Genomic DNA, 15,339 nt, shown 5'->3' with positions numbered 1-15,339 from the left:
GAATAGGAACTGGAGAAATTGTCTGGACTTTTGCCCGAACAGGAGCCAACTTGCTTTGACCGACAACAAAGCCAAGACAGGTCACACTGGCATGGCCAAATTCACTCTTAGCCAAGTTAACTGTAAGGTTGTCCTAGGAAAGCCTATCAAATAGCTTTTCTACTGCAGAGATATGCTCTTCCCAAGTGCCACTCCCTGTAACTAAGTCATCAATATAGGTATCTGTGTGTTCTAACCCTCGAATTACAAAATCAGTCATTCTCTGGGATGTTCCTGGAGCATTTTTCCTTCCAAAAGGCAAAACATTGTATTCATACAACCCAGATGGTGTCACAAATGCAGAAATTTCTCTACCTCTGTCCATCAATGGAACACACCAATACCCTTTCAACAGATCAATCGTTGTAAGAAATTAGCTTTTCCAGCCTTATCGATGCAATCATCCACTCTAGGGATAGGATAGGCATCTGTTTTTGTTACTGTATTTACCTTTCTATAATCAGTGCAAAATCTAACACTACCATCAGGTATGGGCACAATAATGCAGGGTGACTCCAATCTCATTTTGAAGGCCTAATAATACCATTCTCCAGCATATACTCAATTCCCTGGTCAGCCAATTTACACTTTTCTACGTTCATGCAATTTGGGTGTTGTTTAATCAGTTTAGCTTGACCAACATCTACGTCATGTACTACGACCGTGGTTTGCTTGGGAACAAAGGGAAATAAATCTTTAAACTTCAGAAATAATTCCTTCCGCTGTTAACCATATAAACCATTTAACAATCACAGCACGGAAACAGGCCATCTTGGCCCTCCTAGTCCGTGCCGAACCCTTAATCTCACCTAGTCCCACCTACCCGCACTCAGCCCATAACCCTCCACTCCTTTCCTGTCCATATACCTATCCAATTTTACCTTAAATGACACAACTGAACTGGCCTCTACTACTCCTACAGGAAGCTCATTCCACACAGCTATCACTCTTTGAGTAAAGAAATACCCCCTGGTGTTTCCCTTAAACTTCTGCCCCCTAACTCTCAAATCATGTCCTCTAGTTTGAATCTCCCCTACTCTCAATGGAAACAGCCTGTTCACGTCAACTCTATCTATCCCTCTCAAAATTTTAAATACCTCGATCAAATCCCCCCTCAACCTTCTACGCTCCAATGAATAGAGACCTAACTTGTTCAATCTTTCTCTGTAACTTAATTGCTGAAACCCAGGTAACATCCTAGAAAATCGTCTCTGCACTCTCTCTAATTTATTGATATCTTTCCTATAATTCGGTGACCAGAACTGTACACAATATTCCAAATTTGGCCTTACCAATGCCTTGTACAATTTTAACATTACATCCCAACTTCTGTACTCAATGCTTTGATTTATAAAGGCCCGCGTTCCAAAAGCCCTCTTCACCACCCTATCTGCATGAGACTCCACTTTCAGGGAACTATGCACAGTTATTCCTAGATCTCCCTGTTCCTCTGCATTCCTCAATGTCCTACCATTTACTCTGTATGTTCTATTTGGATTATTCCTGCCAAAATGTAGAATCTCTCACTTCTCAGCATTAAACTCCATCTGCCAACGTTCAGCCCATTCTTCTAACCGGCATAAATTTCCCTGCAAGCTTTGAAAATCCACCTCATTATCCACAACACCTCCTACCTTAGTATCATCGGCATACTTACTAATCCAATTTACCACCCCATCATCCAGATCATTTATGTATATCACAAACAACATTGGGCCCAAAACAGATCCCTGAGGCACCCCGCTAGTCACCGGCCTCCATCCCGATAAACAATTATCCACCACTACTCTCTGGCATCTCCCATCTAGCCACTGTTGAATCCATTTTATTACTCCAGCATTAATACCTAACGACTGAACATTCTTAACTAACCTTCCATGTGGAACTTTGTCAAAGGCTTTGCTGAAGTCCATATAGACTACATCCACTGCCTTACCCTCGTAACTTCTTCAAAAAATTCAATAAGGTTTGTCAAACATGACCTTCCACGCACAAATCCATGCTGGCTACTTCTAATCAGATCCCGTCTATCCAGATAATTATAAATACTATCTCTAAGAATACTTTCCATTAATTTACCCACCACTGATGTCAAACTGACAGGTCTATAATTGCTAGGCTTCCTTCTAGAACCCTTTTTAAACAATGGAACCACATGAGCAATACGCCAATCCTCCGGCACAATCCCCGTTTCTAATGACATATTAAAGATCTCCGTCAGAGCTCCTGCTATTTCTACACAAACTTCCCTCTAGGTCCTGGGGAATATCCTGTCAGGACCCGGAGATCTATCCACTTTTAAATTTCTTAAAAGCGCCGGTACCTCCACCTCTTTAATTGTCATAGGTTCCATAACTTCCTTACTTGTTTCCCACACCTTAGACAATTCAATATCCTTCTCCTTAGTGAATACCGAAGAGAAGAAATCATTCAAAATCTCTCCCATCTCCTTCGGTTCCACACATAGCTGACCACTCTGATTCTCTAAGGGGTCAATTTTATCCCTCACTATCCTCTTGCTTTTAATATAACTGTAGAAACCTTTCAGATTTACTTTCACCTTATTTGCCAAACCAACCTTGTATCTTCTTTTAGCTTTTCTAATCTCTTTCTTAAGATTCCTTTTACATTCTTTATATTCCTCGAGCAATTCCTTTACTCCATGCTGCCTTTATCTATTGTAGACATCCTTCTTTTTCTGAACCAAATTTCTAATATCCCTTGAAAACCATGGTGCTCTCAAACCTTTAACCTTTCCTTTCACCCTAACAGGAACATAAAGATTCTGTACCCTCATAATTTCACCCTTAAATGACCTCCATTTCTCTATTACATCCTTCCCATAAAACAACTTGACCCAATCCACTCTCTCTAAATCCCTTCGCATCCCCTCAAAGTTAGGCTTTCTCCAATCAAAAATCTCAACTCTAGGTCCAGTTCTGTCCTTCTCCATAATTATATTGAAGCTAATGCTATTGTGATCAATGGACCCGAAGTGCTCCCCAACACATACATCTGTCAGCTGACCTATCGCATTCCCTAACAGGAGATCCAACACTGCCCCATCTCTAGTCAGTACTTCTATGTATTGTTGCAAAAAACTATCCTGCACACATTTCACAAACTCTAAACCATCCAGCCCTTTTACAGAATGAGCTTCCCAGTCTACGTGTGGAAAATTAAAATCTTCCACAATCACCACATTGTGTTTACTACAAATATCTGCTATCTCCTTACACATTTGCTCTTCCAACTCACGCGCCCCATTAGGTGGCCTATAATACACTCCTATCAGTGTTACTGCACCTTTCCCATTCTTCAATTCCACCCAAATGGCCTCCCTAGAAGAGCTCTCTAATCTATCCTTCCAAAGCACCGCCATAAGATTTTCTCGGACAAGCAAGTTGTTGTTGCTTTGGCTGCAGATGAGACAACCTGTTAGCAATGTTTTCTGGAACAACCGAGTTCATTAGCCTAACTGGGACCATGTTTGGCTTGTAAAAAGTCTCAGACAAGTCAATTGTTTCATTCTCAGGGTTGCCAGTTTCATTTGTTTTGACAACAACACACACAGATGGTACCTACTTGTTCAAAAAAGGTTTTATCATATTTATGTGTACCACCTGTGTTAGTTCACCGTCAGTTGGGTGTTTTAATAACATAATTCACATCATTAATTTGGGAGACTATTTCATATGGTCTATTGAATTTCGCCTGAAGTGGATTCGTCAACATAAGGCAAGTACCTTATCTCCCACCTGGTATTTTCTTTCGCGAGCCCTGTTATCAAACCAACACTTCATTTTGTTTTGAGAAATCTTTAAGTTTTGTCTCACTGGATTACAGGTTTGGTGTAGTTTATTTTTGAACTTCAAAATATAGTCTAACGAGTTAACATCAATCCACTGTTTCTTTTAACAAGGTCAAAGGTCACTCTGCGACCAAATACAAGTTCAAATGGAGTAAAGCCCAGTGATTCCTGTACTGACTCTCTTTCTGTGGACAAAAGCAAATGTATTCCTTCATCCCAGTCTTTTCCATTTTCAACACAATATGTCTTAATCATTGTTTTGAGGGTAGAATGAAATCTTTCTCAAGCCCCTTGTGATTCTGTATGGTATGCAGGTGATGCAATTTGTTTTGCTCCCAGTTCTACCTGCTGGAATAATCCAAATGTAAAATTACATCCTTGATCAGACTGGATTTCTTTAGGCAAATCGAATAATGTGAAAATCTTGGTGAGAGCCTTCGCCACAGTTTTAGCTTTAATATGTATGAGAGGTATTGCCTCTGGGAATCTGGATGTGGTACACAAAATAGTTAGCAGATACTGATGGCCAGCTTTGGTCTTTGGCAATGGGCCAACACAATCCACTATAACTTTGGAAAAAGGGTTCACTGAATGCAGGTACAGGCCACTGGGGTGAGCTCTTTAGGTTTACCCACAACTTGACAAGTACCTTTTGGAAACTCTTATTCAGGGTAAACATAACTTTATGAGTTAAAGCAAACTGATCTGCTAATCCAGCAGATTCCTCCATAGTGGCAGCATCATTTCCATCTAAATACATCTTTCTGTCATCAGGGACACACCTTCTGAATTCTTCAATTAAAACCAACTCTTTCAAGCTGTTAAAATCATCATTTACATGTTCAGATGTGCACCAGCGGTCAAAACACACAAATTTCTCGTAAGCAAATTCTGTATGTCTGGTTCACAGTTTTCTTCAAATTTCTAAACTTTTGCCTGTCTGCTTCTGGGACCAACTCATAAGCTTTGAGCACAGCCTGTTTCACTATGTCATAATATGTGGTGCGTGACCATGTGGTTAAGGTGTTGAACTAGCAATCTGAAAGTCATGAGTTTGAGCCTCAGCCAAGGCAGCTTGTGTGTCCTTGAGCAAAGCACTGAACCACACACAGCTCCTGCACATTTATAGCCCAGTGGCGATGATTGGGGAAGCATAAATAAATAAATAATAAGCTGCTTCAGCGCTGTCAAAGCAGAATAGGCTTGCTCAGCCTTCCCCTTAATTACACTTAGTAAGAGTATTTTCTTACTGCTTTTCTGTCTCTCCAGCCTGAAATTGCCTCTGCCTCCATCTTTAATTTTTCTCACTTGTACTGGAGCTCAAGCTCACTAGGTTTACGTTCAGGAAACACCTCCAACTCCTCCACTTTAAACACCCCCTCAGATACATAATGTTCAGCTATTACCCTCTGCATCTGTGCCCTCCTCATTGTCAATTTCACCTTAGCAAATATTAACACTTTAGCAATACTCAATAACTCAATCCTTCTGGTGTCTTCTAATGCCTGAGAGGTTCACACTTCCAGATATCTATCAACATCCATTGCTGCAGATTTTCCACACACAAATAAATCAAAAGGGATTTATCCAATGAAATCGATATTAAATCAATCCTTAAATTTGTTCATATCCCAGACGCAGGCCCCATTTTGTTACAAACCATAACGCTTTAAAAAAGAACCAGCAGCAACAGACTACTCCCAGTGGCCATACATTTTATTTCCACATCCCATTCCCATTCTGATATGTCTATCCATGGCCTCCTCTACTGTCAAAATTAATCCAAACACAGGTTGGAGGAATAACACCTTATATACCAGCTGGGTAGCCTCCAACCTGATGGGATGAACATTGACTTCTCTAACTTCCGTTAATGCCCCTCTTCCACTTCTTACCCCATCACTGACATATTTAATTGTTTGCCTGTTTTCCATGTCTCTCTGGTGCTTCCCCCGCACCTTACTTTCTCCTGAGGCCTCCTGTCCAATGATTCTTTCCCATCTCCAGCTCTGTATCACGTTCGCCAATCACCTTTCCAGTTCTTAGCTTCATCCCACCAACTCCTGTCTCCTATCATTTCGCATTTCACCCTCCCCCCACTACTTTCAAATCTCTTTGTATCTTTCCTTTCAGTTAATCCTGACGAAGGGTCTCAGCCTGAAACATCGACATTTCTTCTTCTTATAGATACTGCCTCGCTTGCTGGGTTCCACAAGCATTTTGTGTGTGTTGTTTGAATTTCCAGCATCTACAGATTTCCTCATGAGTGTTATGTGTATAAATCTGTAGAAATAAAACTCCCAAACTATTGAGCTCGGGGGAAACAAGGCTTGGAGTCTTGAGATGGTAAAGTATGAAAGTTCAGTTCAACTACAGAATAAGTGATGAGAGAGAGATATTTGTAATCCAGGGTAAATGTTGAGAGAAGGCCATTATGTCATATTCCACAGGTTCCATGGTGGTAAAACGAGACCAACAGTCGCTGTAGATTTTATCTGTCATCCTTCCAAATCCACATACTAATTATCACCCGAAGTGACTTGTCATAAGGGGTATCATCTTCAAGTGAACTACCACACCACAGCCAGGCAAGGGTTAACACATAAGTGGTCTCCACAGGATACCCCAAATCAGATCCTCTGCTATGGATCAAATGAGATGACAACCACACATTCGATGTATGGTGAATCGATAATTTGTCCACCCTTGTGGGCGAAGGAAGGTTCCAAACAGTGACCCTTGGCCACTAGTTCCCTGGTTTCAATTCTTCCATTTTTCCTCCTTTGTCTCTATCTGTCTGTGTCCTCGGTTAAAACTAAACAAGCTGCACGCGATGTAAACAAGCTGCAAGTCAGACACATTTGCCTTCTTAATCTCTCTCTCTCTCTCTCTCTCTCTCCACAGCAAACAAAACCTAGAGATTCATAACAATGGCCACTCCCCATTGTGAACTGATGGTGTGCCAGTAGGTGGGATGACTGAGTGAATCCTTTCCCACATTCTCAGCAGGTGAATGGCCTTTCTCTAGTGTGAACTCGCTGATGTCTCTGAAGGCTGGATAAATTAGTGAATCCCTTCCCTCAGACTGAGCAGGTGAACGGCTTCTCCCCAGTGTGAACTTGCTGATGTACCAGCAGGGTAGATGACTGAGTGAATCCCTTTCCACAAATTGAGCAGGTGAATGGCTTCGCCTCGGAGTGAACTCGCTGGTGACTCCGTAGGTGGGATGACTGAGTGAATCCCTTCCCACATTCGGAGCAGCTGAACGGCCTCTCCCCAGTGTGAACTCGCTGATGAATCAGAAGGGTGGAAGAGTCAGAGAATCCCTTCCCACAGACTGAGCAGGTGAACGGCTTCTCCCCAGTGTGAACTCGCTGGTGTTTCAGTAGGGTAGCTAACTGAGTGAATCCCTTCTCACAGACTGAACAGGTGAACGGCTTCTCCCCAGTGTGAACTCGCTGATGTACCAGTAGGGCAGATGACTGTGTAAATCCTTTCCCACACTCTGAGCAGGTGAACGGCTTCTCCCCAGTGTGAACTCGCTGGTGTACCAGTAGGTTAGATGACTGATTAAATCTCTTCCCACATTCTGAACAGGTGAACGGCTTCTCCCCAGTGTGAACTCGCTGGTGACTCTGTAGGGTAGCTAACTGAGTGAATCCCTTCTCACAGACTGAGCAGGTGAACAGCTTCTCCCCAGTGTGAACTCGCTGGTGTCTCTGTAGGGTAGCTAACTGAGTGAATCCCTTCTCACAGACTGAGCAGGTGAACGGCTTCTCCCCAGTGTGAACTCGCTGATGACTCTGTAGGTGGGATGACTGAGTAAATCTCTTCCCACATTCTGAACAGGTGAATGGCTTCTCCGCTGGGCGAACTCGCTGGTGTCTCTGTAGGGTAGCTAACTGAGTGAATCCCTTCTCACAGACTGAGCAGGTGAACGGCTTCTCTCCAGTGTGAACTCGCTGATGTACCAGTAGGGTAGATGACTGTGTAAATCCTTTCCCACACTCTGAGCAGGTGAACGGCTTCTCCCCAGTGTGAACTCGCTGGTGAGCCATCAGGTCAGATGACTGAGTGAATCCTTTTCCCAGAAATTCAGCAGTTGACCAGCCTCTGCCCGGTGTGGTGTGAACTGATTGGTGTGTCCACAGGTGGGAAGACCGACTGAATCCCTTCTCACACACAGAACAGGTGAATGGCCTTGTCCAGTGTGAACTTGCTGATGTACCTTCAGTTGCGATGACCGGGTGAATCCATTCCCACTGTCTGAGCAGGTGAAAGGCCTTTCTCCTGTGTAAATTACAGGCGAGCCAGTTGGTCAAATGACCGAGAGGATCCCTCCCCACAGTCTGAGCAGGAAGGGTGGTCAATTGGATCCCTTGCTCCACTTCTTAAATATCTAGGCAGAGACAACAAAACTGTTGTGCCGTGTTTGAGCTTCCTGAAGACGAATTCCTTCTCATTTTTAACCTGTAAAAAGATTTACAAACTCCATCAATGGGTGTAGGACAACATTTCTGATGAGATTACTTGAGTTGCCAAGGCTTGATCTGGTATCACACTGTTACAGTGAGGTTCTACCCAAGCTGGACAGAGAAATCATCTCCTGACTGGTCAGAGTGCTGGTATCTGGAATGACCATTAATTCTCTGATTCTCTTCCTGTCTCTATAAGAATGGGGCATTTCTGCCGTCTCCAATCTGTGCCCTGGCTCAGTTTGACTATCTCCGTTGGTATTATTCCCTGTTCCCACTGAGCTGCATGGGTTCCTGGCCCCTCAGTAACTGAAACACTCGCACGCAAATAGTTTTTCTTGACTTGCAGCTGGGATCTTCTTTTATGTATTATTAACTTAAAGTGTCACAGTTTTAACGCCACATAAAAATTCCTGCTGATATGACTGGTTGGTTCACACAGCTGTCAAAAGGGGCTAGAGTGAATTTTTGTATTATTTCAGGTTCTTGTCACAATCATAGAAAATTTCAACATGGAAACAGGCCCTTTGGGCCATCTAGTTTGTGCTGAACTATTTAAACAGCCCACTCCCACACCTCTGCCATCCAGGTACCAACACAAACCTCTTAAATGTTGAAATCGAGCTCACATGCACCACTTGTGCTGGCTGCTCATTCCACAGCCGGATAACCGTCTATGTGAAGAAGTTTCCCCTCATGTTCCCCTTAACATTTCACCTTTCACCCTGAACCCATGGCCTCTGGTTGTTGTCCCACCCAATCTTCATGGAACAAGCCAGCTTGCATTAACACTATCTGTGCCTCTCTATCACAATCAAATCTCCCCTCAATCATCTGCATTCCAAGGAATAAAGTCCGGATTTGTTCAATATTTTCTTTAACCCAAATCCTCCAGACATGGCAACATCCTTGTGAATTTTCTCTGAAATCTCTGAACTTCTTTTACAACTTTCCTGTAGGTAGGTGACCAAAACTGTACACAATACTCCAAATTAGGCCTCACCAATGTCTTCTAGAAGTCAACCGAACATCCATCTATTGTTATCAGTACTTTGGTTCATGAAGGGCAATGGGCTGAAATCATTCTTTCCATCCCTATCTACCTGTGATACCACTTCCAGTGAATTAAGGACTTGTATTCCCTGGTCCCTTTCTTCTACAACACTCCTCCGTGCCCGACCATTCACTCTGAAAGATCTCCCTTGGTAGTGCAACAACTCACACTGGACTGCATTAAATTCCATTTTCCATTTCTAAAACCATTTTCCCACCTGGTCCAGATGGCACTGCAAGCCATGATAGTCTTCTTGCACTCCGCTGAACCCCCAGTCTTGTTGTCATCCACAAATTTGCTGATTCAGTTAACCACACTATCATCCAGATTACTGATATAGATGACAAACAACAACAGATCCAGCACTGATCCCTGTGGTAACCACTAGCCACAGGCCTCCGGTCAGAGAGGCAACCATCTGCTACCACACTCTGACTTCTCCCAAAGACTGTGTCTCATCCAATTTACTGTCTAATCTCGAATGCTGAGTGACTGAACCTTCTTGACCAACCTCCCATATGAGACTTTGTCAAGTGCCTTGCTAAAGTCCATGTAGACAACATCCACTGCCTTGCCTTCATCCACTTCCCTGATAACTTCCTCGAGAGACTCTGAAAGATTGGCTAGAGCCATGCTGTCTATCCTTGATCAGTCCACACCTATCCAAATACTTACAGTATATACCTGGATCCTGCACCCACATTCCAATAACTTTCCCAGTTCTGATGTCAAGCCCACCCACGTATAATTTCCTAGTTCATTTTTACAGCCTTTCTTGAACAGCAGAACAACATTGTCTGTCCTCCAATCCTCCAGTACCTCACCTGTCACTAAGGATGATTTAAATATCTGTGCTAAGGCCCCAATAACTTCTGCACTTGTCTTCCGTAGGGTCCTAGTGAACAACTTGTCAGGCCCTGGGGATTGATCCACACTAATTTGCCTCAAGACAGCAAACCCCTCCACCTCTGTAATCTGTACAGGGTCCATGAAGTTGATGCGGCTTTGCCTCACTTCTATAGACTCTGTGTTCATCTCCTGAGTAAATACGGATGCAAAAAAAATCTCCCCAAATCTATGTTATCCCTTCATATGGATTACCATTCTGATCTTCCAGAGAATTATTTTTTTCCCTTGCAATCTTTTTGCTCTTAACATATCTGCAGAATCCCTGAGGATTCTCCTTCACCTTGTCTGCTGGGGAAACCTCATGCCTTTATTTCTTCCATAAGTGTTCACTTGAATTTCCTGTATTTCATAAGTACCCCATTTGTTCCTATCTGCCTGTACCTGGTATGCACCTCCTTTTTATTGATCTGGGAGAGGAAAGCCAAAGGGGTGATAGATCTGCATGGTGGGAGGTGGGGGTAAAGAGGGTTAAACTAAAGTTGCAGGGGGAATGGGAGTCTGAATAACAGAACAGATAGTGGTGGGGTTGTGGAGACAGATGTTGTTCAGGCCTCAGACAAAGTCAGGAATGAAAAAGTTGAGCATGGTGCAGTGAATATGCTGAGCCCTGTATATTTCAATACAAGGAGCAGCGTCGGAAAGGTGGATGTGTTCAGGACATGGATCAACACCTGGAATCAACACTAGGATCTGGCAACTGTGGACTGGGACAGGCTGCTTTATGGCAAAGGTGTGCTTGCTAAATGGGAGGCCTTCAGAGCGAAAATTTGAAAGTACAAAGCGGGTATGTCAGAATAAAAGGTAAAGATTGAAACTGTAGGGAAACTCGGATTGCAAGAGATATTCAGACCCTGGTAAAGCGCAAAATGGAATTGCATAACAGGGATAGGCAGTCAGTTTCTTATGGAGTATAAGAAATGCAAGAGAACACATAAGAAATCAATCAGGATGGCTAAAAGATGGCATGAGGTTGCCGTCACAGAAAAGGTGAAGGATAATCCTCAGGGATTCTAGAGATAGATTAAGAGCAAAAGGATTGCAAGGCACAAAGTTGGTCCTCTGGAAGACCGGAATGGCAATCCACGTGTGGAAACAAAGCAGATGGGGGAGATCTTAAATATTTTTCAAACTCAATTTACTCAGGAGATGGACAAAGGGTCTATGGGAGTGTGGAAAAGTGGCATTAACCATTTCAACCCTGGGGGAAAAAACACTCCTCTGGCCACTCACACGCTCAATACCCCTCATCATTTTATACACCAAAAAATGTCTCTAAATATAAACAAGGAAATTATACATTGCACAATCTACTTTCCACGATTCAGTACATTTACATGGCCAGGTGTGTAAAAAGGGCCCAACGAATATCAGGGAGCAACAGGCCCAATTCACCCCAACCACAAACTGCTCCTGCTGCTACCATCCAAGAAACGGTACCACAGCCAAAGGAGCAACAGTCCCCGGGACATCATCTTCCACCAGGCCATCAGACTGATTAATTCACACTGATACATTTGCATTTTAATGTTATATTGACTGTCCAATGCACAATCTAGCTATTATAAATTACTATAAATTACACATTGCACATTTAGATGGAGATATAAGGTAAATATTTCTACTCCTCATGTTTATGAGGTATGTATCTAATAAAGTCAATTCAATTCACCCTCTCCACTATCTGTTCTGTCATTCTGGCTCCCATTCCCCCTACAACTTATTTTAACCACATCACCCCCTCCCCTGCTCACTACCACTAGCAAGCCTTACCACTAGGATATTCGTCCCCTCTTGTTCTGTTCCTATAACTAACGAATCCCCTATCAGCCTTTTGACTTTCCTCTGCCAGGTAATTCCCCCCAACAGCTTCTAAAGTGGTCCACCTGTTGTTGTGGGGGATGGCTACTGCAGTACTCTGCGATGGCTATTTAACCTCATTCCCCTTCCTGACTCTCACCGAGTTTCCTGTGTCCTGCACCTTGGGTATAACTCACCTCTCTTCGTGTCATATCTATCACCTCCTCCAACTGCTGGATGACCTGGAATTCACCCATTTCAAGTTGCAGCTCATTGAAGTGCTGGGTTACAAGCTGCACATCTTGTAGGTGAGGGCATCAGGGACACTGGAGGTCTCCCCTCCTTCCCTCCACTACCCCTCTAATTTGTAATAATCTCCCCTCTAATTTGTAATAACCAGTATGCAGATATATCTTGCACTGTGCATTTTTTACCCAGTGACAAGATGTGCACAGTGAATTTTATATAGAGAGGTATTCATGTTCACAGCTGGCAAATCACTGTCAATAGGAACTTTGATCTCCTCTGGGTTTGATTGAGATCATCTGCACTCTCACACGACCGATATAGCAGGCCTGTAACAGGAGATGGAGGATTTTCTCACCAAAGCTTTTGCACATTGACCATATGCGATTTCCTTGCTAAATTACGCTTTAAAAAGTCAGATTTCCAAATATCACTCCACTTCTTCCCATTTGCAAATACTCCAGTAACTTTTCAATCACCAAAATGCAAACAGGCATTACTAGTTTCTGTATTCGACATAAATATTCCCCCTGAACCCTCCCCCAATGACTGACGGTGGTGAACTCAGTGAATGAAATCCTAATGAATATGAAGGGAAGGGCAGTAGTCTGTCTCATTGGAGTCTGGCACATTTGTGATGTGAAAGCTACTTGTTGCCCAGGGCAAAGGTGTTTGATATCATTACGTACCCAGAGAGAATGGGACAAAACATGTTCTCACCGGTAGAATAGTCCAGAGCAAGAGGAGGTAGAGGAAGCAACACATACAAAATACTGGAGGAGTTCAGCAGGCCAAGTAGCATCTGCGGAAAAGTGTCCTAATGCCGATTTTCTCAACTGGTGACGTAAAAGATTTTGTTCCCTTTCTCCGAGTTCCTAATCCTTGCATTTAGATAGCTGGAGCTCAGCTCTGTCTGAGAGATCCATCGGTTCCCATTCCCTCATCAGCCGGGAGCTCCCCGGGGTCCGTGTACGGATTGTGGGGCTGAGAGAGAGGGAAGAGAGCAGGACTGTCCCGGGGTTGCTGGTCACGGTGTCCGAAATTCAGAGGAATTATCCCGAAATCGGTGTTTAAGATAAAAACACGGAGAATCACTCTTACCTGGAACCGACATTTTCAAAGGCTTCGGTTTACTGCGCGCATGCGTGAAACTCAGGGACGGCCTCAGCCTGACGCCTGCGCAGTTCATCGGCGCTTCAGCGCCGCTGAAATTCTTAACGCATGGCCCTATGGGTAATCACGGTGCCATTAAACATTTCTGCAAGCACCAGTTCAATGTCCATATCTCATTTTTTTTTATGGGTATAGAAAAAATCTGCAGCTGTTTTAACGCAGAAAGCGGCTCCCATAAGCAATATACTCAATATCAACGTATATCTAATGCCAAAGTAAAATGCAGATATAAAACACAGGAGATTCTGCAGTTGCTGGAAATACAGAGACGCACACACACAAAACAATTCAGAGAGCAACTAAGCAGCGGAGTACACAGGCCAGGGATGCGGAAGGGGCTCTGCCTAAAAGTTTTCTATTTATTCCTCTCCAAAATTTCTGCCTGATCTGTTGATTTCCACCTGTGTTTTGCAGAAATTAACCACCTTTTTTTTTCGACCAACCAGTTTCCAAATACTTCTAATCTTTCACTTTTAACCACATCCTGCTGGTCTTATTCGTCCTCCTCCTCTGGACCCCATTTCTCTCTGGAGCCCCTGAATCAAGCTGGCAACTCTTTTGTTTCTGACTCTGCACCATCGAAGATTCACTCGCTAGTCTGCTGTCAAACTTCAGAGGTGCATTGTGTTACGAGACCGTTTACTGTGAGTGTCACTTTAAGTGCCTGAGTGAGGCGGGGCTGTGACGTCAGACACAAGCTGCAGCAGCCTGAGGGAGCGGGAGCGGGAGAGGGAGAGGGAGACAAGCTGTTGGAACTTCAGCGTGTGCCTGCTATAGGCTGCAACTCTTCCATGCCCAAAAGGTACGGTTGATCTGATCATCGGCACGCAGTGCACAATGGATGTGTGACTGTCACTTCGTATCATCAATATGTGTGGATTTGCTGGAGTATCCTGTGGTATCATTTTAGTTGTCCCTTACCTGGAATCGGGGTGTTCTGTGGTAACCACTTGAAGACGATATTCCTGTTACTGTCATCTGGTGATATTTCTAAGTGGATTTCGGAGCTAATCGACGGATAAGATCTTCGGCGACTGTGATTTCGTTTACCCAGCGTGGAATGTGTGTGGAATTCTTCGTAATGGCCTTCTCTCTACATGTTCGTGTGGATTTACAAATCTCTCCTCTCACTCGCTTATTCCGTGGATTACTGAACTTTTCAACTTTACCATCTGAAGACTTTAAGCATTGTTTCTCAAGCTTGATAGTTTGGGAGCTATATATCCGCATTACACTGTTAACTTCTGTTTATTTCCTTTAATCTTTCATATTTGGAGTAGATACTGTTAGGTACCCCGTGACGGGTCAAAGAACCAGCAGAAATAGAAAACACCGTGGAGTCTGGTATTGCTGTAAACTAATGCTGTTTATTAGTAACTACGCGATACAGCAATATAAATGCAGATATATCAACCAGGTTAGCAATGATTATATGTGTGTGTGTGTGTGTGTGTGTGTGTGTGTGTGTGTGTGTGTGTGTGTGTGTGTGTGTGTGTGTGTGTGTGTGTGTGTGTGTGCGTGTGTGTGAGTGTGTGTGTGTGTGTGTGTGTGTGTGTGTGAGTGTGTGTGTGTGTGTGTGTGAGAGAGAGAGTGTGTGTGAGTGTGTGTGTGTGTGTGAGTGTGTGTGTGTGTGTGTGAGTGTGTGTGTGTGTGTGTGTGAGAGAGAGTGTGTGTGAGTGTGTGTGTGTGTGAGTGTGTGTGTGTGTGTGTGTGTGTGTGTGTGTGTGTGTGTGTGTGTGTGTGTGTGTGTGTGTGTGTGTGTGTGTGTGTGGAAATAGGAAAGCCAAGCTTCTTCACGCCTCGGGGTGAATGGAGACCGTCTGACGGTGATGAGT

The 15,339-nt window shown here is 43.6% G+C and overlaps 2 protein-coding genes across 2 annotated transcripts in view; both read right to left on the bottom strand.

Moving 5' to 3' along the window:
• Positions 1-13,450, bottom strand: part of LOC132388057 (gastrula zinc finger protein XlCGF8.2DB-like) — a 32,640-nt gene extending 19,190 nt beyond the window's left edge. The window contains exon 1 of the mRNA XM_059960417.1: positions 13,433-13,450. The gene's annotated coding sequence lies outside the window, so the exon portion shown is untranslated. The remainder of the gene's footprint in view (positions 1-13,432) is intronic.
• LOC132388052 (gastrula zinc finger protein XlCGF57.1-like) lies at positions 6,051-13,445 on the bottom strand. The gene is made up of 3 exons (XM_059960409.1): positions 13,433-13,445; positions 10,064-10,070; positions 6,051-8,230 (listed from the first exon to the last, which is right to left on the bottom strand). Exons 1-3 carry the CDS (start codon positions 13,443-13,445, stop codon positions 6,931-6,933), a joined length of 1,320 nt encoding a protein of 439 aa, XP_059816392.1. The 3' UTR covers positions 6,051-6,930.
• Positions 13,451-15,339: the final 1,889 nt, after the last annotated feature.

Source organism: Hypanus sabinus, unplaced genomic scaffold (assembly GCF_030144855.1).
Source record: "Hypanus sabinus isolate sHypSab1 unplaced genomic scaffold, sHypSab1.hap1 scaffold_259, whole genome shotgun sequence".
In the NCBI taxonomy this organism is placed as follows: Eukaryota; Metazoa; Chordata; class Chondrichthyes; order Myliobatiformes; family Dasyatidae; genus Hypanus; species Hypanus sabinus.
Note: the sequence above shows the minus strand (reverse complement) of the source record. Positions and strands in the feature narration are given on the sequence as shown.